Source organism: Apteryx mantelli, chromosome 12 (genome assembly GCF_036417845.1).
Source record: "Apteryx mantelli isolate bAptMan1 chromosome 12, bAptMan1.hap1, whole genome shotgun sequence".
Taxonomy (NCBI): Eukaryota; Metazoa; Chordata; class Aves; order Apterygiformes; family Apterygidae; genus Apteryx; species Apteryx mantelli.
Window position 1 is genome coordinate 7,522,034 of NC_089989.1, and position 25,292 is coordinate 7,547,325.

Here is a 25,292-nt window from a genome sequence, read left to right on the forward strand (position 1 = left end):
TACTCACGGCTGCGGCTGCCTCTTCATCTCGCCATGCCCCTAGCTGTAAGATGGCCATCAACTGAAATGGCAAATCGCATAAACACGTGTTTTTCAGTCAGCACGTCTCTGCTAAATGCTCATGAAACTGCTAACTGTGGAAAACAAAAGATGGATGGAAGAGGGTCACTTTTACCAAAGGGGTTTTATAGGAAAACAAGGAAAAGCTTGATGGATGCAAACTTGCAGATATCCCATATTTTACAGCTGGGGAATAGCAATAATTTTTCTCCAGGAATGGGTCTTTATGGTGTCAGATTTGTATTTTATTATCAATAAGAGAGTCCCAATTTTAAAAATTACTTATTTGAAGTGGTAGAAATTGGCCTTGGGATATAATGAATACAGTACATCTTTTCTCTCACCCTATAGGTGGTGTTTACAAGATTTTAAGCCGCAGTACAAATATTTTACAATATAATAAAATTGTTGATTATGGCATAAAAAGCCGTAAGATTTGACTTTTCTGTAATTTTATGTACACACCGGTCAAAATAAAATCTACTATAGAAAAAAACAGATTATTAAACTGTAGTGTAGTAAACATCAATATAGTGTAGCTATGCATTTCATTTAAAACATTTTGCAGAATAATTATAGCTGGAACAAAGGAAGCTCAGAAAATTTCAATGCTGGAGCTTTTTTTTTCTTTTCTTTTCTTTTTTTGTATCAGCTGTAAAGAGGTTCTGATATTCACTTCTAAATTCTAACAAATACTTCGATTATACTATACATTGTCACAGCCTTCAACTTTGGACCTCATCCAGTTTCCTGTGGAACAAGAGGAAATCCAGTTCAAAACTTAGGTTGTGCTGTTTCTAAACGGCATAATACAAACTGCCAATTTAACTAGAATTTTCCTCTGCGTCATTTGGTAGCATAACTGAAGTCATTTTCCTGAAGAATAAAAGCAACTCCCCCTTTTTTTATTTAAAATCACAAATGTGCAGCCAGGGGTCAAAATAAGAAATGGTAATTGATTATATCATTATTTCCACGTTTCCTCTTTGACATTCCTTTAAGAATTACAACACAGCTAATCTGCATCTATAGTTACCCAAATAGAATGGGTTTGTATAGAGAGAGGAATTCAAGCACCTGTAAAGATGACTACTAAAAATGGCCTTGGTCTTGCAAACATTTAACATTAAGCATATGAGTAGTCCTACTAAAGCAAGACTCAATCATAGGCTTATTCACTGGTGGAGTTTTCTTTTATTTATATATATTTTAGGCGACATATTATAAAAACTGGAAGGAGGAAAATAAACCTTTAATATGAGGTGAGCTAACCGTCACTGTACACACGCAGCCTTCAACACAGCACCTGAACGCAGAGAAACCTCCGTGATGTCAGTGGCTATGGCAAACCGTGAGTTTGTGTAATAAAGAGAAATTGCTCAAGGTTTTCTCCCTTGGTCAATGGCAAAAACCAATGCTCCCAAGTGAACATCTTTCCTTTCTAGTGCAATACCCTGCAGATGTGACTAAGCAAAAAAATAATTTCTAAGAAAAGGTTCCAGCATATAACACAATACATGTCCTGCCTTTCAAACCCTTCCTTTGCTCATTGTCAAACGATGATGTAAAGAATTATGTAAGAAAACAAACAACCAAAAAAAGATAAAAATTAACTTAATTTACACAACCAATAAAAAAAGTTTGAAGCAATGATAGAAAAATAATATAAAGGCTAGATACATTAAATGCCAGTTCAACAGTATTAAGCTTTGGTAGAACAGGTAAAGAGCATAGCACCAATAAATTCCAATGTCAATACACGCTTCAGTATGCATGAGCTGTGATGAATATGTAAATTTTGGCAAGAAAAGTAGTGTATGTTCCCTGACGCCACAGTTTCATTTCAACATCTAACAAAAAGTCTTTAGGCTCTTTCACTTGTCGCTGGAGAAAGACGATGCCCGTGTAGGAGTTCAGCCTCCGGGTGCTGAAGTAGTTCTCTTCGTTTCCCTTGTTGATAGTAAGGATTATGTTGTCTCCAGCATAGGCAGGGGATGGTCCAATACGGAAAATATGTGCTGGGACCACGATATTGGTTTGGAAGTTCAGCTGGTAATAGGTAATGCGCACCGGGGTATTTTGGCAGTCCAGGTAATTAAAGCAACTGATGCGTTCACATCTCCTAAGAGAAGAGAAACAAATCGGGTTCAGCATCCGTGCAATTGTGAGTAAAAAAATACGTATTTCAGTGAATTGCAAAGTCAAGAAAGTCTTCAGCATGTGTTAGACAGATAAACAGCAGACTGTACAGACTTCAGCTGGGTAATTAACAGCTGCTTGTTCTGCTTTTGCAGTGCCCGTAAAACATTTGTAAATGATACAAATGTCAGAGTACAACAGTGCAAGAAAAACATCATGGACACGGAGAGCAGCGTTTGGAAGCGCCCCAGCGAGCACAGGGAAACGGTGAGCCGGGGCCGTGCTGCCAGCAGCAGCGCAGAGCCTGGGCAAGGCGCCTGCGCGTCATCGCCGGCGCGGGGCCGGGACAGCGCGCCACGAAAACCAAAACGATCGCACCTGAAGGGAGCTAAAACATGCCGGGGGAAACAAGTTCCTGAACCCGCAAAACTGCGAGTTCTGTGAGGCAGGAAAAGTGCATTTTAAGTCATAAGCAACTAAGATTTCCTCCTGTGAATAGAGAGTTTCGTTCCTGAAGCAAGCAGCCTCTCCGCGCTCCTCCACGTCTCCGTCTCTCTTGCAGCTGCTCATTATTTCCCTCTCCGCAGCCCAGGCTTCCGCTCAGCTTCCCGCAGGCTTCCGCAGGGCCGGCAGCCCTCGGGGCACCAAGCCATGGGAACGCAGGGCTGCTCCGGAGCGGCGAGCGGTGGTGGCAGCCCTCCGCAGAGCCGCGCAGCCCGGCTCGCCGCTTATCCCGCTCCCCTCCAGCCCGCCGCTACCCCGGAGGAGCTGCCAGGTGCGGATTGAAGAGGCAGCCCCAAAACAGCTGTAAAAACGGCCCGGCAGCTACTGCCATGATATAAGCTACACCGAGGATCCTAATTTTTTTTTTAACAGAAAATAGAGCCTTTCAGGAGCAGCACAAGCCTGGGGCAGCAGGACTGAAAGGCGCCTGACTGCCGCTATAGCAGCAGCTGAGGGGCAAAGGCAGGTTCTGGCGCCTGGAAGGAGGAAGAGAGAAGAACGGACCGCGGCTCCGCGTGGGGAAAGTCTGTTTGCTCCCGGCACCAAAGCACCTTGGTGCAGCTCCGAGCACTTACGTACGCCCGCAGTCTAACGCACTGCAAAGCGGCCCGCAGCCAGCGGCACGGCCGCTCTCGTCATCGCGGCGGCGAGACTTACATGTCAGACACTTTTCGGTAGTTGGCCGGGCACTCGAAGGACAGGCAGCGGAAGCTGCCCTGGATGTTATAGCACGACTCGGCGGCTGAGCAGTTGTGGGTCCCTATTGCACACTCGTCGATATCTGGCAAGCAGAAACGCAAGGAAGGAGACACAGTAAGTTCAAAAACAACAAGTAACCACAATTTTATGGGCCATAACATGGTTATGAGCTGGACTCTGTGCGTATGAGAAGCGAGAGGGGTCTGTGGTTTGGATCCGCAAGCAAGGGCTCGTGTTTTGGCGGCCGGGTTGTTGTGTGTTACCTCTTCAGCAGTCGCGTCTGATGCCGGCAGACAGAGGGTAAGAAGCCAAACACCAGTGTGCGGGATGTGAAATGCACGTGCAGCTGAGCTACGCCAGGTTCATCACACAAGACCCTCCGGGTTTTGGAGCGATGGAGTAAAGCATGTTGATTCCAGCTGTCTTAAAATTCAAATGTCTTCTGTGGAAAAAGCTGATTTTCCTCCTTGACATTATTTGCCATTACTAATGAGAGCTGGCAATACCCTTTTATGCAATAAAAAAGGGAGCCCACTCTCTCTGCAAGGAGCTCGCAGTCCTTTCTGTGTTATTTGCCAGCGCTTCCTCCCGCCTGGCAGAGGGCCTGGCCGGTTCCAGCCATCAGCGCATGGCCAGCGCTGGCTTTCTCCCACAGGAGAAGTTTGTCTGTTTACCCATACTTTGCAAATATTTGCATGCTTTTGTGAACCTAACCGTTCTCGTTCCAGGGTTGTTTTAACTGCAGGGGAGAACAAACATTAAAAGGAAAAAAGTTCTTAAAACCCAAGATCCCCCTCTCTTGCTAGTTCTCCCTGTAAAAAACAATATTCAAGGTTCAAAACAAACACGACATCTAGACAGAACAGTCTGTGATGTTATTTTCTCTCTTTTTCCTGAGGTGTCAGAGATGGTGGTGTAAGCAATATTGTAAACTAGGCTGAAGGGGAACAAAATAAAATAACCAAATAGCAGTAGTCTAGGACAGTGCAGCCCTAAACATTTCAGACCACGCAATGACTGCCACCCCCTGCAGCCGTTGCGCCAGGGCCGTTCTGACGGAGGATAGTTTTTAAATAGTTTCCTAAACAGTGATGGGCCAAGTTTTACAGCTTCACAGACCACAGGTAGTCCCTGAACCACAATTTCGTGCTTAGCACTAGCCTATGTTAAGCAAGGTTTTTCTAAGCAAGCATGGTGCTCACATGCGGTGTGATAAGCTCAACACTTTGGGGAGCCTCTAACTTGTTGCAAGCAGCAGAGCACGTGCACAGACTCAGGCACCGTACAGACCCGCGTGTAGGCACAAGGACAGTGGGAGCACCCCAGGTCCTTGCATGGAAGGACAGCGGCCTCACACGCTGCAGGACACGCGTGTGATAGCAACGGCTCCTTCTTCACGGAGAAGGTTACAAAACAGCCACATATCCTAGGCAAGCAGCATCCTTCCGGGTCGCCCAGACTGAGACAGGGCATGTCTGGAGACCCCCCACCCCCAGCAAACACACATAATCAATGGAGGGAAGCCCTAAGTTCATCTGTGTTGGTCATTCACAGCCTATTGTGACAAAAATTACCCCTCAAGAATAAACAAATCTCATCAGAATACAATCAAATGGTGTTTAAAGCAAGCAGGACCTTCTCACTGACTGTCTGAGAGTTGAGAAAGCTGAACTAAGTCAGGAGAAGGATTTATCTATGCACGAAGGTTGCTCGGGATCAGAGCAGGGTGTGAATACAAAGCAGAGTCACTACTGCTGTACAGCCGCATGATTCAGGAGTCCTACGCTCCACAAGACTATTATGAATATAGCAACTTAAGAACAACAGTTTAAACAAGACACAGATTTAAAAATTTAAGTTAAACACAAATATCTCCCAATAACAAGAAGTAATGTTGCAGAAGACAACAGAGAACAGTTAAAGCTCAAAGACACTTACCGGCCTATAGCATGAATGTGGTTACCTAAATAATACATATGCACAAGCCCAAGCCATGGACCTTAAAATGCTGAAAACCAGATGCAGCAACAGGGATACAGTTTGAGCAGAAAATATTGGCAAAGATCTCACAGTCACATTGTGTACTCCCAAATGTCTAGACAACGCACAGAGGTTTTAAAATGAAATAAATGCTAACAGACAAACCACGTGGACTGTGTAGGGCTCTGCAGCTCTGCCAGTTGTCGCAGAGGAGAGAGGCTCCTGGAGGAAAACTGTAATTTCCCTCTCCCTTCATTCCCCTAGGACGAGAACTGGTCTTGCACATTGCACTGAGTGGTCTGAAGTCTAGCAAAGTATACAATAGGAAGTGGGAGAGAATCAAAGTAAATTAAACTTCTTGCTGATTCTCAAAAGTGCCCTCAGGTGAAAAGAAAATTTCTTCCATATTGTGTTCATTGTCAGGAAAACGCTCAGTTCACCAGTTTGGCTATGCTGCAAAATACCATTCACAGTTTCTCCAAAAAGATCCATATGTTGATGCACTATTACAAGAAGTTGAACTCATCTGTCTGAAATGAAAAAAAGAAAGGTCCGAAGAATGTACCGCTAGTAACTCTTAATTTAGGAACTGGCTGGATGATGAGCAGTTGGGGCCAGATCTTGGGCTGGCGGAACCTGATATAATCGCCTTGAGTTTAGTCCAACTGACATCAATTCAGACTGTCTCTCTGACCATCTTTTCAAACAGGCCTCAACATGAGAGCCTGCCCATCGTACACACTTGCATAGCTAGAAGTCTGCACTGCGTGTTCATCTGTGCAAAAAGATGGGATACACCCCGGGTTGCTTCCAACACCCGACTAAATGCCAGCTTACTTACTCCGACACAGAGTTGCCTCACGTGTGCTAAATTTTTGCAAGTCGACCACTTTCCGCCAGTAAGGAGGGCACCCGTACCAGGTAGTATGAGTCCTTTGAAAACTTGCTCCGAGTGTGCCTGTGTAGCTCACTCAGCAGAACCAGCCCACGTGACGGGCGTCCCCTTCGCAGAGGTTAGCGTGGGGCGCGAGTGTCACACCACGGAGACCCTGCAGTTGTGACCACTGCCCCGGGCGGTGCACCCTTCCCCTCCACCCAGCGCTGGGAGCGTGCTGGGCACCTCCGGCTCCGGAGGGCTGCGCTGGCAGCCCGAGTGCAGTGACGCACACTGTTAACTCTGGAGAAGGTCCCCAGCTCAAATCACAGCGCTGGCAAAGAGGGCAGCCAACGCGCCAGCGCTCGGAAAGTCAGCATGCAGCAAAAATGCCTGAGGAGAGCTATAGCTGTGGATTTTCTAAAGGTGGCTTTTACATAAGAATTTAAATTAAAGTCCGTGTAACTCAGAGATTGATTCTGAGGTCCTACATAAAATCATATACAAAAAGAAAGCTCCCCCCAAAACCCCCACCCTTGGGAAGATTCTTGCTGTCATTGAGTCCGTTTCTCTGCTACAAGGGTAGGATCAACTGTGCTCATGTCGTTCGTGATTTACGCAGTGTAAATTCACTGCAGTTACCACTGAGAAGAGAATTTAAGCATAGAAGATACATGACCAAAATTTACGTGAACGGTTCCTGAAACACTAAGAGCAGGAAATGCCTGGTAGTTAGTGTAACTGACTGCAGGAATGTGTGCAGAGTACATAGAGGCAATCAGATCTTCAATCGTCATTACACCGTCAGTGCATCCTTCGGAAAGGGGGGATTTTTACTTCAAAAACAGACAGCTGCACACCAGATGAAAAACTCCAGACACCCAGCATACATTTCTATGATTCTGGAGAGAATGGGTGGGGGTGGGAGGTACATGTCATTTACATTAACATTTACTATAGCCAACATATTTAAGCTTAGATGGCAAACTTCAGGATGTCCAAGTCCCCATTACAGCTCCTAGATTCACTCTCCCAGTTTTCTGGGGCAGGAAGCTCCTGCAGCTCATAATGAAGCTGTGGATTTGTACATCTGGCACCTCTAAAAATCAGATGACTTACTGATGTGCCAGGGTGCAGATATATAGCCCATGCAAGCAATCAAATGCCCCAACTTGCTAGATGAAGTGGGTTCCCCTAGAAACTCATTTAAACAATTAGCTTACACTGGATAGCTCAGTTGCTACAGTTACTGCTTTTTTCTAACCCAGGGAAAAGCCGACACTGCAGATAGCAATATATGGCAATTTTGTCAAATACTAGCTTTTTATCATTCCAAAGATTAAAGCTTCATGATATAATCCTTCCAGTTCCTTAAGCTCATCATTACCTCGACAGGTTCGTCCATTTGCTGCCATGGTATATCCCTGCTCAGGACAGGCACACTGATAACTACCAGGAACATTCACGCAGCGGAAAGTACAAAGGATGCCTGCACTTTGTGTGCACTCATCTATATCTGGAAAAAAAAGAATTACAAACATATGAAAAAAAAGAAAATTACAAACTTGAAAAGGGAGGCTGAGGAGCACAAGGAAATTCTTATATGACACATTTATAATACATTCCTCTTAAGCAAGAACGCAGCCCTAAAAGTTTGATGTTGCTCTAGACAGTTGATGGTGGTTTCTGAAATGCTGAACATAAGGCTTTGCTCCCAAAAATACTGGCTGCAAGATGTAGTAAGAACTCAAGGACTCAAGGCACATCTGAGTTTGAAAAACTCTATCCTGTACTCTGTAATTCACCCTCTAGGATTGCTTTGGGAGCTTCCTTGTGCTTGGGAGAATGGGGATTTCTTCACCATTTCTTAAAAAGAGACTCTGGAGTTAGTCTGTGAGAGAAGCATGTATGTGTCGGTATTGGTAACTTAATGAAAACAGGTAAAACCCTTCCTGTCTCCAGTCTGATTGCTTTGCTCCTCTTTCACCCACCATCAGCAAAAGTTAGAAGCAGCTCAGCCCTGGCTGAGTGGAGGATTTAGTTGATGCAGTCTAACTAAACACCCCTTCCCTCCCAATTTTTCCAGTCATAAGCTTTAGCCCCATTAAAAAGTAACCTCACTGGCTCTGTGGTCACCCAGGTGTGCCGCCAGCCCCAAGCAGGAGGCACGACAGCAAGCTGCATTTCCAACAGCTGGAGCTACCTTGTGCAGCTTCTGCAGCAGCATACGACTCGGAGTCGTCCTTAGGCACCACGTGCAGCGTTAGGTGCTGCTGAGATTTGGAGAGCACACACACATTTAATCCGATGTGACAAAGCAGCAGCCTTACCTTTACACGAATGCCCATCTTCTGCAAGCTGGAAACCTTGCCTGCAGTAACACTGATAGGAACCGTAAACATTGGCACACTCCTGGCTGCAGGGACTATTATCACATTCATTCACATCTGTATCCAAAAACAAACCCACAAACATTGCCGGGACAGTTCAGAACAATGTCTCTCACCCCATCCTCCCTTATCAGCCGTTATCAGATCTTTCTGGACAGAGTGGATAAAGATGGACTAATTCATCCAAAGACGTTTCTGCCCCCTGGGCAGCATGCCGTGAAGCATGAGGACATGTGTTGCACCTAAATTTCATTTCTATGTATGCTCATGTAAACACATGCAAACATTTGTTTCAGATCTGATGTGTTACAGCTACTTAAAATAACATAATTATTTCCTTAAAAAAAACTTCACAGAGAACTTCAAAATTTTCCATTCTGTTCAAAATCTAAAATATTTTTTCCAGTTTTGTCACTACTGTTATGTCTCTAGTTTCATTTTTAGTAAAGTTTGAGTGAAAAATCCCTGATTTTATTATGTTCTCCTTTCTCTCATCTGGAAGGAAAAGAAAAAGTATGTGAAGGAAAGGAAGAAAGGGGAGAAACAAAAATGAAATAATCTAAGCTTTGTTCTAGTTGAGATATTTCAAATGAAACCCAAAAACTTTTAGAGAAGCTTGGGTTGTCTTTTAAAGTCATTCCACACTGAAGAAAAGATATCTCCCCATAACATTTTAAGTGCTATACACCATATATGTTGTAACTACAACAGTTTACGTCAGCTTTAATGTCTCGATAAAAGAAAATAAATAGTAATAGACTCAGAGTTGGTATCCTTACAGTGGAAACTGATGCATTTGTAACCACTGCAACACATCCTAATCATCCGTATCGTAAGGCTCCTCCACTGGAGATGCTCTCTAGCTCTAGCAGAGTTTCTCGGTATATACTAAAACCACACTGCCCTCTGCTCTTTATAATGCAGTACCTTCCAAAAGTGCAATTACCTAAACCAGTGAAATAGCTTAAGAAAGACGACTGTGCTGCGGGAGGCATAGCTGCCAAATGCAAAGGCAGAACAATAGCAGCCAACCACTTTGCCTTTTTTGGGGAAGAGATGAAAGAGAATATAGCTATACAATAAGTTGACAGTAAAAAGAAGATAGAGAAAGAGGAAAAAGGCACCCAGAATGTGTCTTGCATCTTAACCTTTTAGTGATATCTTGACCCTGAATCAGTGCAGTGGAAGTGGCAGCTTTGCCTGCCATTCACGGCACACAACTTGCGTGTGGAAAGCTCCCCCGTAGCACATTGCTGATTTGGTAAGTACAAGGGACTAGGGTTTGTCAGAGAAGAGCTGACAGTTTGGAGGTTTAATTCAGTATCTGCAAATTTGAGCATGCATAAATCATGGGGTTATTGTATTTACATTTCACCTCAACTCCTTCTCTAACATCCCTTAATTTACACTGCAAGTTCTACTTCACGGAAAAACCGTCCGGTACCTTCACAGTGCTTCCCATCGTAGGACAAGCGGAAACCAGAAGAACAAGTGCAATGATAGGAGCCAGGAGTATTCTCGCACGTGTGCTGACACAGGCGTCCGGGGTAATTCCAGCACTCATTTATATCTGCCAGCATAACAAGCAAAAATATACAGTCAGCTTAAAAACAAAAACATCAAAGGAGATGTATTTTAAAAGATGTCAGAGATTGATTTGTAGAGCACGAAATGCTGCAACCTCAGGTTTTATGCTGTCTACCTTTGTGCTCTGAATGGTGTATAGCAGCAATAAAATACAAAACGCTGTATCATGGTTTCTTACGGAGAAGGTTGTGAAGATTTCAGGAAGATAAATTTCCACAGCGGGAGAAGCATAACTTACAGAAAAGTGCTTTGCAAATGACTTTAATCAATAACCTGCAGCCAAACTAAACCAAGGACACCTGAGCCATAGCCAGTGCCCCGAGCGGCAGAGCGCTAACCGGCCAGTGGCCTCAACGGCAGCAGCTCCCGGAGCAATGCCATTATCCCTTGAGCCACCGCATTGCAGAACTAATTACTGCGTGCTCTGCAATAGTGCTAAATACTGCCTGGAGGTCCGAGGCTCAATCAATCCATCATTTCCTCTCGTCTTGCGCCTTACATACCAATGCAGGTTCTGCTGAATGCATCGTATTGATAGCCCATCTTGCAGTCACAGCGGTAAGCCCCAGGAAGATTATGACAAATCTGCCCTTCACTGCAACGGTGTACGCCAGTTTGACATTCATCCACATCTACAGAATCAGAGAGAGCCATTAGCTTAAATATAGTTTGCTGAATGTCACAGTTTAGAAAGTGAAAAAAAAAGAAAACAAAACCAGAAACAGAATCTCTTAGGGTTGTCCCCTTGACACAGGAGGCAGAATATCAGCTTTTCCCACTCTGCTTTTCTCAGAGTCAAATGTACACATCTCTAAGTCAAACTTTTGAAAAGCAATACATTATTTTAAAAGTGAAAATGCAATGGAGTTTTCCCAGCATATTCTGCACTTTAATGTAAACACATTTTGAATCTGATCAAACCATGACATTTAAATACCCTATTCTGATGTTCTGCCATTACATGAGTCATGACAAGCCATTTAAAGCAAAACAAGAAGCAGCCAGAAATTCTGCTCATCCCTTGAACTAAACAATCGCTATTTTCATCTCCTCTTGCCCTTTCTATCCTGCTTCTGCTGCCCACCTTTTGCTCTTTTTCAAAGTTGATCTTTTTTCTTCTCTCAATCAACCCAAATTTTGATATTCCTCATGGACTCTCATCCAAAATCCAGTTGCTTCTCCACTCACATGTACCACTTCCAATCTCAGTTTAAAAATCCTCAGAGGAAGATGAGAGTTTTCAATATAGACTGATTTACAAGACTTAGAACATGACTAAATAGCTCATCAGTATCTAACAAATCCCTGTTACCATCTGTGACAAGAAGCATCAGAAAGTCTGATCAACCCTCAGACACTTGTATTTATCACAGTGTTCTGAGTTCTGCCATCTTCTAAGCCATCAGATCCTTCTTCATTCCTATCATCCACTTCTTTAACTATTTCAACCATCCAAGCCACTGTTCATGCAGTATTAATTAGGATGGCAGCCTAAGTACAGCCGGGAGTTCTCCATACAGTGGCCCTTTCAGTGACTGCCCTTTCCGAAGTTATAAATTCTAGCACCATTTCATTTCAGAGGGTTTCTGGGCAGTTTCTCATCAAACAACAGTCTTTAAGGTTGCTCTGGAAAGTCGTCACTTGCTGAGAAAATGATAGGGAAATGGGAGCAAGTTTCCAAATCTATACTTAGATTTGGAAAAGTGGAGATTATATTAACCCTGGCGAGAGGTGCAAGCAAATACCGTTCTTCTGAACTCTGACTTTTTCATCACGTATTCAGTCCCTGCCAGCACTGGTGCAGTGACGACAGGGAATTTGCCCAGCAAAGAATGCCCGACAGGCTCACAGATTTCTGCTGAAATGCTGCCTTCTTATTTTCTTTCAGATCAGAGGAAGCATCAAAACAAGGAAGTTTTTAATGCGGATACAAATTTTTATATTAGCAGTGTTATTTGCAATGAATTCATGCATGCAACCATTTCATTAGTTTGTGCAAAATTATATATTCTTTTGCATTCAGCCTTTAACTACTTCTCGGGCATTATCCCATCAGAAGTGTGCTACATTTCATGATAGTTACAGTACTTTTCAATTAAATGTAAGAGGTAGTTTTTAATAACTGATTTACTGAATGAGAAAGAATGAACATTTCCAAGGAAAATGAATCCTCTAAGCAGAGATGACAACAGAAGTTTAGTTCTGCTCCAGAAATGCATCCAGATGATGTATTTTATGTTACTTTAAGTAAATCCGAATCAGGAGTCCAATTAACCATCGTAATACCTTGAAGAAACTGGTCTTTATCATAGAAATAGGAAATTAGGACCATATGCTTTTCCTTTTTCTTCTCCATACTCTCTTTCTACTTTAAGAAACTCATACCAAAATAATACCAAAACACAGGCTGCAAACTGAGACATAGCACACCCAGCAGTGACAGAGATCACCAATTAACATTACACATTTGTTTTCCTAAAATCAAACAGAAATGATGCCAAATAACCCAGAGAGTTTCCCTATCCCTGCTCTTTAAAAGCACTGTCAATCATGTAAATTAGAAACAAAGTAATTACTTTGTAATTAGAAACAATGTAATTACTTTGCATCATGTTATATCATCATGCTTTAAACGTATAACTGCTGTATGACCCTAAAAACAGTCTCAGGGTCCCCTCACTCCAGGTGGTGTAAATTGGCCTAGCCTTGCTGACTTCGCAGAAACAGGACTGATGGAAACCGGCTGAAGAACTGTCCCTACACAACAGCTGTGGAGACAATACTTCCGTACCTTCCCTTCGGCACAGTCAGAATATCTCAGTCTGCTCTATAATTAGACAGCAAATGAGACTGCACCACTTTGCCCTGAGTTTAGGAAACACAACCCACTGTAGCTGTTTTAGGAAGCTTTCTCAATTTCCTCAGCTAATTACATTAAATATCACAGTCTTCTGCCTGGTTCCAAATCTCACTCATCTTCTCACTGGCCAAGTATAGTCTGGACAGTCCCGTGGGTAAAAGCGTGACGGGAGATAGAGGGTAGCAAAGAGCAAAGAGGAAGAAGTGGAAATTTATTTGACTGGGGCCTTCCATCTATACCACTGTTTTTCATTACAGTTCTCTCTCCAGCCTCTTACAAGAGGGGTTTTATAAGTTATGAATGCGAGTGGTGACCAAATCAACAAACAGCTGTGAACGAGGCTTCCGCCCACCTGGGGAGTCACAAAAGCTTTCCTGTCCTTCCTTTCGTTCAAAGGTAACATAAGTAGAAATCTTTAGGATAACATCACTAAACAAAATGCTGATTTGTCATTTCTTTTTTCTCCCCCAGCTGCTGTCTTACCATTTCCTACTGTGAGTAGCACAGAACATAGGAAATTCAAAAATACACAGCCAGCCTTTCCTTGGGCACTAAGGACCAAGCCTCAATTCCTTTGTGCCCAGTGTGCTCATTTACAGAGCAAATGCAGAAAGGGCAGGAAATCTACTATTCTGAGTCAGTAACACTATACACACTTGGAATAAAGGCCCCTACAAGTCAGCAGTGAGATGTATCTTAGGCTATATAGGTATTTCCACATTCTTTTCACAAAGAAAAGAATTTATCCTAAGCATTTGTACAACTGAATGTGAATAGAAACACCATTTATAATGCTGCAGTCATGGCTTCAGATCATATAATTTACAGTGAGATACTGTACAAAACAACAAAGGATCATGGTTTTGGTTGACAGCATGAGATGAAGAAGTCGCTAGGTCTCATACACTCCAGAACAGAAGTCAGCCAATCGCATATGCAGTCAACATCACTGTCAGCCAGGGTCACCTGCAGGAGTTCAACGCCGCATTCAGACCTACAGTGCACACAAACCACCGGGCTGTTTGGACAGCAAACGTACACAGCAAATTCCCATCCCTCAAACAAATTTATGAAACTTGAAGTAACTCAAAAACTCTTTCGGAAGCGAAATGCACTTTTGCCTCTGAGAGGGCACCTGAGCAGAGACTGGAGTCTGACCTTACCGATGCAGCGGGTCCCATCCTCGCTGGCGTGGTAGCCTCTGCTGCACGTCAGCATGTTCCTTTGGCAGGTGTAAGACCCAACAGTGTTGATGCAGTTGAATCCTGGTTTACATGGCTCGGGGAGAGATGTGCATTCATTAATATCTGGTGAAGAAAATGAGTTAGAATACTGTTAGCAACCCTTTTCTTCCAGCTCTCACTTCTTTTCATTAATTTTGATTTATTGTACTACAAAGATAAGGCTGATGAGGATCTGTTATGGTAGTCCTTTCAAATAAAGTATGTGAGTATGCATATCTTCAAAAGATCAGCAATGTTTAGACTTAATTCACAGTAAGATTTAAGGAAAATTGCACATGGTCACCCACTGGACAGGCTAAAAGGAAGAGGAGTTAGCCAGAGCTGCTGCACATATTACAAACATATTGCTGGTGACACTTACCAACACAGTTACCCTCCGGGTCTTGTAGAAATCCATCCATGCACCGTTGCTTCGATTCACAGTAGAACGATCCTTCTGTGTTCTGACAAACGAAGTTTACTTTACAACTATGAGTTCCTTTCTCGCATTCATCAATATCTGTTAATCAGATCAAAACACCAATTTGTGACTAGTTAAGCTGCAATTTTCAATAGCCTTCACAACTATTTACAACCTCTTTTCTCAGGAAGGAAGTTAGGAAGCATTGTTTAAACCAGACACCCAAAATGGCTCGTGGAAACTGAGGTGTGGGCATGTCTGCTCTTGCACATCCACAGGCTCCCGAGCTTGGCAGGCTCTGCAACGAGTTCCGTGCCAGTCCCCACTGCAGCGTTCACTGAACCTCTTTTAAACCACAAATAAGAAACACTGCCCATTTTAAAATCCCAGAGACCCAGAATAAAACTAGAAATAAGGGCACACAAAATACATACCACACTATTTCAAAAGCAGAATGATTCTCTTACTCCTCAGACCTCAGGAATTCTAGATAAATACCTGGCTAGGCTGAATTTGATGCTAAAAGGACCCCTGAGTTAAACAGGCTGGGATTTCATGTTGTGCACAGGCCCAAGGGTACACACATATGTACATAAATACACAGACCAAACACCCAACCACCTCTGAAAAGTATAAGAAGTAGTAACATTAGTGACAAATTTTGCTTTTTTTTCTTGCTCTGCAGCCAGGGCTGAACAGAGTTTTCTCATTTTTATTATTTACATCAAATTACCTCCCAAATCACCTTCACCAATTTAATGCCTACTTTCTAGGTACCCTTCCTGTAAGTCTCAAGCTTAGAAATTCACGCCCAGCTGATCCACGCTGAGTAGCCGTGTGGCTCAGCTGGTTGGTACTGTGGTATTGCTTCCAGTTCTTGACTGAAGGAACCCCACCCAAGAACAGAATTCCAGTATAAATACATTCAAAGTGCAGTTTCTGGGAACATTTTCTAATACTACATTAACATGTACTGTTTCCTGAGAACACTCCTCATGATGAATGTATTTACTAGAAGATAAAGACAAATACAGTAAACCGTGTGATTCAGGAGTTTCCCACTTCTCCAGGCAGACAAAGGGAGACTCCTTGGCATTCATCTTTCTACTCTAACACCTCAGTTCAGTGTTAAAGTCACAAAAAAACACCACCAGTCTTCCAGAAGCTACTATATTAATAAATCTTCTGACCCTATATATAGAAGGAGATGCAGAAAAATGTGGACCTCAGTATTTCATAAAATGCTGCAAAATCAATAGTTATATGTAGACAATTTTACACTGAGTAGTTTTGGAATAACAGTCCTTCTTCTAAGTCATTAATTTAAAGCTACTTAAAAACAATTTGTGCATTGGATAATCTATTATAGTTACAGTCTAACTTCAAGATTAGAAAGTAACTTAGATTGCTAATAAATGTTAGAAATGCTATAGAATCAGACACCAGAAGAGGGGCTCAAAAACAGACCCTTCAAGTAATGACAGGTTTACTTATGACAGCTGTATAAAAAGTGAGAATTCTGATTATTTCTATTTTATAACATTTGTTACATGTCAAGCGCTAAGTTTTTTCCTTAGGCATCTCCTACTCCAGCTGTCAGGAAACTCTGTAAGAAAATTTAGGAGTAAATAACTCTGACTTCTGACCTGAGAAGAAGGGATCCTCTTGCACACTCACATGCTGCAGAATAGCATCTGCTGCGCTATCAGTACTGAGTTTAGCCTTTAGAAGACTCTCCATGAGGTCCCTATATAGATCAAGAAGGGGGAGGCGAAGAATAACCTCTTAACCCCATGTGAATAAATGCAGGCAGGCCTCCTAAGCACAGGAAGGACTGGACTGAGTCCCCCTGATCCATGCAGGCTGTGATTCAGCATCGGCTCCGTCAGAGAAAAGCCGAGCTCCCAGAGGAGGGTAACAGCAATTCCTCCGGCAGCAACATCTCACTCCAACCCCTTAAAAGCAGGGCAAATCCTAAATCATAAGGTTTCATGTATTTCCCAAATTATTTACCATTACTGTTGGAAACTATTTCAAAGAAATGAACATACAGAAGGGGCTTGTGAAGCCAAACATTTCCATGACGACCAGGTTTTTCTAGTTCAATTCTGATATTCTAGACCAGCAACAACAATATGCTTCACAGTCCCTTTCCCTTCCTTCTCAGTAACAGCAATTGCATCAACTGAAAAATGCTCGCCTTACCAACACATTCTCCATCCTTAAGTTCATAACCTGGCTGACAGCTCAATTCCTGGAGACATTTAAATGATCCCATCGTGTTGACGCAGTGCTCTCGCCGCTGGCAGGTGTGCGTATCCGTTACGCATTCGTTAATGTCTACAAGAAGCAATTAGACAATTCAGTGCCTCATATTTATCAATAAATCTGCCTCTTCCTGCTCTCTTTTGGAAGGAGCCAAAAGCTCGTGTGAAACCATTTCTTCCAAAAGAAGGTTAATGTAGACAGTGGTCTGATTTAAGGACATGTTATTTCAGCATCTTTTGTTAATGCAAAGTAGCTCAAGAGACTCAAACCTCATGGAGATTTCCTCCGCCTCCCCCTCCGCACAGCGAACGCTGTGCTCACCGAGGACACGGGGTGGACAGAACTGATTAAAGGCAGAGTCAGGAGAGGGGTGATAATCAGCTTCCCATTTACTGCGTAGAAACCTCCTGGCTAACTGAGGGAGAAAGTGATTCATGCTTATTGCTCATTAACAGTTTTTCACAGCTCAGGCTATACATCAGTGCTGTTGCTTTATGCCAGACAGACAGGAGCCACTGGTGTGGGATTGCTGCAAGAGATAGGTAGGGAAATGGCTTGCCTCGCTGCAGCTGCAGTCATGTAAGATATTTATTTCCTGAGGAACACAACATTAGATTAGATTAGATTCACGAGGAAATATGGAGAGAGGCATCCTGAAGGCTCAAAGAAGTTCATAAGATTTTATTTCTATCTTTAAAGTGATCTGATTTCAGCAGGTGGAGTAGTGGGAAAGTTACACATTTTTTTTTCACTTAAATACCAGCTCATGGAATAGAAGACACAATTTGGAAAGAAATATGCTGCACCTTTAAAACGATCTGTTTCTGACAGGCTGGGGATGAAAGCATTTCAAAATCAGGTTTTGCTTATTTCAATAATGAAAGCTAGAAACAGCACAATGAGCAAATATTTCTAAGCAATGAAGAGGGGTGGAGAGACGAAGCTTTTTTTTTTTTTCTTTTTTTTTCCCCTACCATTCTCCCCAAAATCTTACACTTCCACACAGGTCTATATATAACTAAGATGTAATTTTAGAACTAACGACAGCCAAAGTGACCATAACTACTACCAATCATCCAGCTTCTCTGCACACAAAGCTGTTTTCCTACTACCCAATAGAGTAGGTATGGTTTAAATAAGATTTTCATTTTGGCTGTGGAATGTCATTCCCAGGCAGGTACAATATCAGACATTATTTTCCCTTGCAGAGCACAAAAACAAGAAAAGTCATTTTAAAAGCTTTTGTCTTATAAAATGCGTCAGCTTGTTTTCTGTTGAACAGACAAAGAGGAGCATTGAGAAATTTCAGCACCTGCTGAATTCAGCTAACTAGAGACGTGCACTGAGTCTTGGAGGAGCAGTGTGTTAGCTGGGTGCCATTTCACTTTTCATTTACTTATGTTTTATTTTTCTTTGCCATTGCTTTTCTTCGCGTGCTGTGCATCTGTTTTCCAGAGCCAGTGGATCCCTCCACAGCAAGGTCACTGCTCTTGGCTGGATCTTTCTGCCAGCCCCACACGGTCACGGGGTACTTCCCCTGAGGGGCAGGTACCTGTCTACCCCAAAGCTTTTACAGGGTTATGCCCTAGTTCCTGTACAGTTTTGCAATTGCAGCACATTAGCACAAAGTGTAGGCAGCAACATTTTCATAAGCTGTCTTGGAAAAGAAAAGAAAAGCCTTCACACGGTGGGAGAAGAATATGAGCTGCTTTGGTAGATTTGTCCCACCTAACTAGCCTTATTTCTTAAATAAATAAGAGATTTTTAAAAATTTTACAGGAAACTGGCTATGAATAGCCACTTAGCAGCATTCAGACTAGTGCAAGTCTTTCTACTGATTTAAACAGGCTCTGTGACAGATCTGAAAAAAAGAGGGTTAAGATTTCACAGAGGAAAAAAAATTAATATGTTTTCATGTTTTCTCTATATTCTTGATTCAACTTTCAGCTTTCCGAGTCCTTGGGAAAACAAGCAGAGCTGGCCAGAACACGTCTGAGGAAATTAAAATTATGGAAACCAGAAGATTACCTGCAGAATTTTGGTTTCAGGGAAAATTTTGTGCACAAGAGACAATCTGTAAAACCTAATGGTTCTGACATGGGCTGAGATGCGAGATCTAAACTGTGAGCCAGTGCTCCTTGCTGCGAGCGCGAGGGTGGGAAGAGGCATCTTTGGAGATCCTGGTTCAGCGACCAGCTTGTCCGGGGGCAGCACGCGGGCTCCTGCAGGAGCTCTGCTCAGCCCACGCTGCACCTACTACCCTTGCTTTGCTCTACCCATAAGGCACAAGGGAGTGAGGGTTGAAGATAAGGCTCAAAATAGTTTTATAAAACAGGACAACCCCTCTCTCTCTTTTCCCCCTGCCATCAGAGTGCCAATACCCTGCCTCTCTTCAGTACTGGAAACCAGCTCAACAAGCCAGTAGCATTCTTGACAGAGCACTAGAGAAAACGGAGTTAGGGTTTCAGTATGAAACAAAGTTAATGCCCAACATTGGACCAACTTTTGTCTTCATCCAAAGCAGTTAGGAAGACTGTGGGGTAGGGCAAGAGGATATTTATAAAAACAGGAATAAGAGGAAAAAATAATTCAGTAATATACTGAAATGAGAGTCGTAGTTAATTTTTGACAAATTGATTAGGTCTATGTGTGTGGTAGCAACATTCCTCACTCTGCATCAGTAAAAATGGAGTGAAACATAGCCACATAACTTTTTTTCCTGGAACTATTGCTGAAAACAGGAACATTTACATGATCCTTGAGCGTATCTGTTGCAGCTAAGAAGCTGACATTTTTGCAAAGGAATATTGGCATTTACCTACTACTATTTTTTCAATACATACTTCTTCTACATTAAATTCAGATTTTTGCACATTCTTCAAAAACGTGGAAGGCAGACTTTTTTGTCCTGTGTCTGTAGTTACTCATGAATTCTTTCCTCTTCAAATTGCTTCAGCTCAATTTTTTTTATGGAAAACATCCGTTTTATTTAGAACTGCTGTTCCTTTGCAACCACCCATCCCTTTCCTAGTGGTTGTACTCATGTACAGTCCCGATGGTTCAGCAATAAAGTGGCCACTTACTGCCCACTCTGACAGGAGGGAAAAGTTTAGATGGGAGTAGGAAAGAAAATAAAACAGTGGTCTTCTGTCAGTGTGTATGTGGGTGGTTGTAATGACTTTGCCTGAAAGTTACCAAGAAAAGCAATCCACATTAAAAACATCCAACCTGGCTCTTATCTCTGGAGAACACGGAGCTTTCAGGCCTAAAGACATTTTAATATCTATTCAAAAAGTTACACAAAGGTGGTGTGTGCAAGCTATTTAAACAGCTGGTGGCTCTTCCTTGTGCATGGTTGCCTTTCAGGAATTCTGGATATCTGCTCTTGAATGCACCTGGAATTATAATCTTCCACAGTTTGACGAAAGGAAATTCAAGAGACAAAAGGTTATCAGCTGTCTTGCTGCTCTGCAAGGATTGTTCCTCCCCTCCCTGAAATATGCACATAGTAACATCATTAAAACAACAACAATTTGCAAACAAATTACCAAAGCTTTCCTCATGGGGTTTGAGATAGCTCAAGATGGAGCATAAAAGCAGTTAAGCTGGAAAAGGATACCTTAGGCAAATATGGCTGCAGCAAGGCAGTTCAACAAATCAGAAACCACAGTCTGCTTGTGGCTTTCCCCTTTGACTAGAAAAGTAGGAAAAATGTTAAATACAGCAAATGTTCTCCAGGCACCACACACACAGCAGAGCTGCATACCAGTAGGGAGAAAACCGGGTGTATCTGTTCAAAAGAAAGAGAAACTCCAACGTTTTCCAGATTGTTTAACAAGGATAACCGTAAAACCTGAACTGCCTTAGAGAAATACAAACTGTGAAATTTAGTGAAGGATAAGAGGATCTTTTAGCTTTACAAGCAAGTGTTGTGTCTTTCATTTTTACTAGTAATGTCTGAGGTGTGTCTTATATCAGTCACAGTAAAACTTTGCTATAATGTCATGGGGAAGAGACCAGGAGAAGAAGAAAGTGAATAACAGGATCATCTTGGCATCTTCTGTAGTACCTTCTGCCACAGCTGCTGACAAGCATGCATTAATTTAGCCTCAAAACACTGCTGGGAGATGTAGAAAAGGACAGATATATCCCTACTGCACAGTCCGGGAAAAAAATCAAGGGATTAAAGGGCAAGATTTTCAGAAGCAGAAAACACGGTGAGGCAGCTCCTTCAGCTGCTCACTTAACAGACCTTATTTTCAGCAGTGTGGTACATGCAGCAGGCTCTGTTAAAGCTATGAAATGCACCATGCAGAATGCAGCCAACTGCAGATGCTTCCACTTCCCAGTCTGATATTTTAACTGTAAAGGCATCTTTCCTTCCAGAGGCATTCTGATAGACATTTAATTTAAACTAAATCATTACATTAAATTTGTATGCTTAGCAGTATCCGATTAAAAAAACAAACAAACAAACCAATTTTGACAATTTAAAGAAAATCCAGAAGATATTAAATCACATTCCTGCTTGAAACTATGACATTGTGTAAACTTTCCTGGTCATGCCCTCATGCCATATGATGCTCATTAATCAAATGAGATCCTAGAGCTTTAAAATATAGGAACAAAAACAAACGCTGTGACACTGCAAGATTGGGATGGTGAGAAAAGCAATGTTATAAGCACTGGGAGAAGGACGGGAATAGGAGAAGGCTATGTGTTCACACATGACATTATAGTCACAGGCAGCCCTGATTTCTGTTGTGACCAGAGCTGTCCGTGGACACGGAGAGCAGAGCAGAGCCGAGCTCCACTTCTCGAAGCGTTACCACACAACACTCCCGCAACTCAGATGCCTGACTGGCTTCTGGAAGAGTATCCCACACGGAAGCTCTTTCATAAGTGCAGGAGATTGTTGTCTGAAGCAAGTGAAATCCTCATAAATACACTGAACACTGGTAAAAGTAGATTGGTTTCTTAAATTAAATAGCAGCAGTGATATTGCAACATTATGATGCATCTTTCACTTTTGTACTGAGAAATCGGTTCCAGAATCATCAAAGGGCTAATCTGAATTTTAAAATTCCAGCATTTTGAAATGGGTCTTTTCTGCCTGGACCTGTGCGGATTTCTGGAGTTACACTTATGAAGTTTTGCTGCTGCTTTATGCCTGGGGATTTGGCAGCACTGACGCTGTCCAAAGAGATCAACTGTTACGTTGTCTTAGTCCAGTTTAATAGTCATCAGTACTGCTGTGGTCATCAAACCTACAAACTTTTATGACTTTCGAGCAAAATTATATGTAGCCTGAGAATGTATTGCTAGTGAAAAAAGCCAAATAGCATACAACTCATGATGTTAAATGGCTGAGCAAATGGTGCACATGTGTTTTTACTAACTCATACTGAAATGTCATATGCAAAGATGGTCAGAGAGCCTTTTAGCACAAATGGTTTAAATGCATTGCATAGCATGAAGAATTATGATGCTGTGGTGAACGGCTTATACCTATCATCTTACCAACACATTCTCTATGCCTGTTGAGTATAAAGCCCTCTGCACAGATCACTCTGTGGTTGACACAGGAGAATGATCCCAATGTGTTCACACATAATTGTCTTCTGGAACAAGCGTGAGCACCTGTGAGGCACTCATCCAAATCTATATCAACATATTGCAACCAAAAGGGAAAAACAGAATTCTATTAGAACGATTTCTGAAATGAGATGACATTTCTTTCACTGGAGCTCTCTAAATGAAGTGTTTTGGAGCTGCTACAACAGCACCATGCTATAATATTTACAGTGCTACACTGAAAACAGGGCTGGAACAAGCCTTCAGCGATCATCTAGTCCTTGCTCTTGCCCCTACACCTTTGTCATTGCAGAAGGAACCGTTCCTAAAAACCAGGCAGCAGCGCAGATTCCCCGCACAGCCTTCCTAGGGAACCGACTGCAGTGCATCACCACTCATACCTTCACAAAGTTCTCTAACAGAGATTATAAATGTCCTTTATTGAAATTTAAACTCACTACTTCCAGTGACATTTCTGAATTTCTTCACCTCCTGTAGGAAGGAGACTGCCTTGAAATGCCCATTTTGATTCTGACATTAATTAATCAAATTAGCTTCCTCCACACTTGAGTAAGCAGTGCAGAGTGAACATTTATCTTGTGATATTAAATTCTCATCTTCTTCACAGACTGTCTGGAATTTCATCAGAATGATTTGTTATTCAATAAGATGTGAGATTAAGAGTGATGTGGATCACTTGTGAACAATTCTGAGCATCAGAAGCTTCTGTTTGCTGGCTGCTATTGGTCCCATACTTAGAGATTTATAATTAAGGTCATAAGGTCATAGGGCACTGCTTCTGACCTCCAAATCTTTGCTGTGCAAAGATCTCCTTTGTGACTGTCCAAACATGCCCATTTAAAATTTATATTATGTGAATGATCATGATGCAACTTTGAAATTCACTGTTCATCACCATCCAGGCCTGGACTTCAGTGTTAGGGAAAACCATGGAGCTATAGTGGCTCATAAGGGCAGGCTCTTCAAACCAGCGAAGCCTCACAGATTCAGACTTTCAAGGCAAGGAGAAACACAAGCAAACAAAACTAGCAACAAGGCAGAGCCCTGGCTCTGAGGGGGTTCCCAGAGACACCGACGTGCCAGCTGCTCTTGTTGTCACGGGAAAGCTGCCTGCGCACAGCTGGACAGACGGGAGCTGGACAGGGCCTGTGGAAATCAGAAGGGACCGCGCTGGGCAGAGGCACCAAGAGGGTGGGAGGTCAGAGGGAAAAGAGCAAAGGGTGACTGGACAGCACAAAATCCAGCTTGCCTTCACTTGAAATTCCCCTGTAATAAACATACTGGATAGATGTGCTTCAGGAGTTATCTGCGAAGCAGATCTGCTACTCCTTCTGCCAAATCATTTCAAAGGCAGGAAGGTTTCCTCTGTGCTGCCACTTGCACTTCACAATACTGAAAATAGAGAACGCTTAGGGTAACACCTATGGGTCTAAGATCAAAGGGATCAATATTAAAGTGTTTTAGCCCTGTCTCCATGGTGAATCTTAACCACTTACTCACCTTCACAAGAAATCCCATCAGCCATGATAGTATATCCAGACAAACAAGAGCAAACAACATTTCCTTCCACAATATTGCAGATGTGCTTGCACGGGCCATTATCTATACAAAGCAAAATTGCAAAATATATTAAAATTCACAACACAGATCAGCTGAAGTTCCAAAACTCTGGGTCACCCAAATATAATCCCAGCTTTCGAAATGGGAAATAAAGTCTCTAAAAATCTGTTCTGGGGGCCTTAATCACGACTTACAACCCTCCTATTACATGGAAACACACCTGTTTCCCTCCTACCTGTATTGCTCACATTACGCTGCACAGCTGCATTGCTTGCCCTAAACTAAATAGCAAGTGTGTAATAACCCTGAAATCAGAGCATAGCCTCAAATTACCTCCTCATGTTTCCCCTGACAATTCTTCGGCCTTATGCCAGAGGTAACAAATTAAGGATGCGTGCTGAAATTAGATCGGGGAAGGGAGGTTTGAAACTTTATTCCACCCTTCTAAACATTCCTCACCCATCTGTGTCCGCAGTTTATCTGTCTGACATACCTTTACACTTATCCTGCTCTTCTTGTAAGGACACAATGAGCAGAGGCTGAGCCGGAGAGGCGGCTGGAGGGATGGTGGCTTCTGCTTCCAGCCTCGTCACTTGTCTTCTGTCAGGATCTGTAAGGCAGAGACGGGTCCCGGATGGATCATCGCATCCATCAAACATCCCAAGCCAAGAGTCCCCATCAGACCCTTCATCCCATACGGCTGTGTTTTGTCATAGGAGGAAACATTTTAGTGACCTTGATAACTGTCTGTATAAAATGCACGGAGGTGAACAACCAGTTCTGCAACCTCACTTGTACTTGTTGCAGACAACGGTCTGCACACGCATGGAGAGTGCTGCGTGCTAACGGAGACACTCGCAAACGCCAGGGGCATGGACGAGGGAGGCTGGCTGGAAATAACTTCTGTAGAATACAATGCGTCAACATTTAATTAATCAAGCAGCAAGTGTTAAGTTTTAAAATGCTGCTGTATACTGTAAAGACAGTGCCTGTTTTTCATCTGATACACAAGAAATAAAGCAAAACTCAAAACCAGTCCTTAAACTTATGCTGCCCATCCCATTTCAACACAGGATGAAATGGGATCCCATTTCAAAACAGGATGAAAAACAGAGGCCCATCTTTACAAGCA

General features: G+C 42.6%; 1 protein-coding gene across 2 annotated transcripts in view; it reads right to left on the reverse strand.

The window, feature by feature from the left end:
• Positions 1-283: 283 nt before the first annotated feature.
• Positions 284-25,292, reverse strand: part of FBLN2 (fibulin 2) — a 107,713-nt gene continuing 82,704 nt past the window's right edge. For both annotated transcript variants that reach the window (XM_067303815.1, XM_067303816.1), the window contains exons 7-17: positions 24,654-24,770; positions 24,101-24,202; positions 16,943-17,077; positions 14,699-14,836; positions 14,257-14,400; positions 10,737-10,865; positions 10,091-10,216; positions 8,587-8,703; positions 7,644-7,772; positions 3,361-3,484; positions 284-2,182 (exon numbers count right to left, since the gene is read on the reverse strand). In XM_067303815.1, coding sequence (XP_067159916.1) covers positions 1,825-2,182; positions 3,361-3,484; positions 7,644-7,772; positions 8,587-8,703; positions 10,091-10,216; positions 10,737-10,865; positions 14,257-14,400; positions 14,699-14,836; positions 16,943-17,077; positions 24,101-24,202; positions 24,654-24,770 — 1,619 coding nt within the window. In that variant the 3' untranslated portion in view covers positions 284-1,824. The remainder of the gene's footprint in view (positions 2,183-3,360; positions 3,485-7,643; positions 7,773-8,586; positions 8,704-10,090; positions 10,217-10,736; positions 10,866-14,256; positions 14,401-14,698; positions 14,837-16,942; positions 17,078-24,100; positions 24,203-24,653; positions 24,771-25,292) is intronic.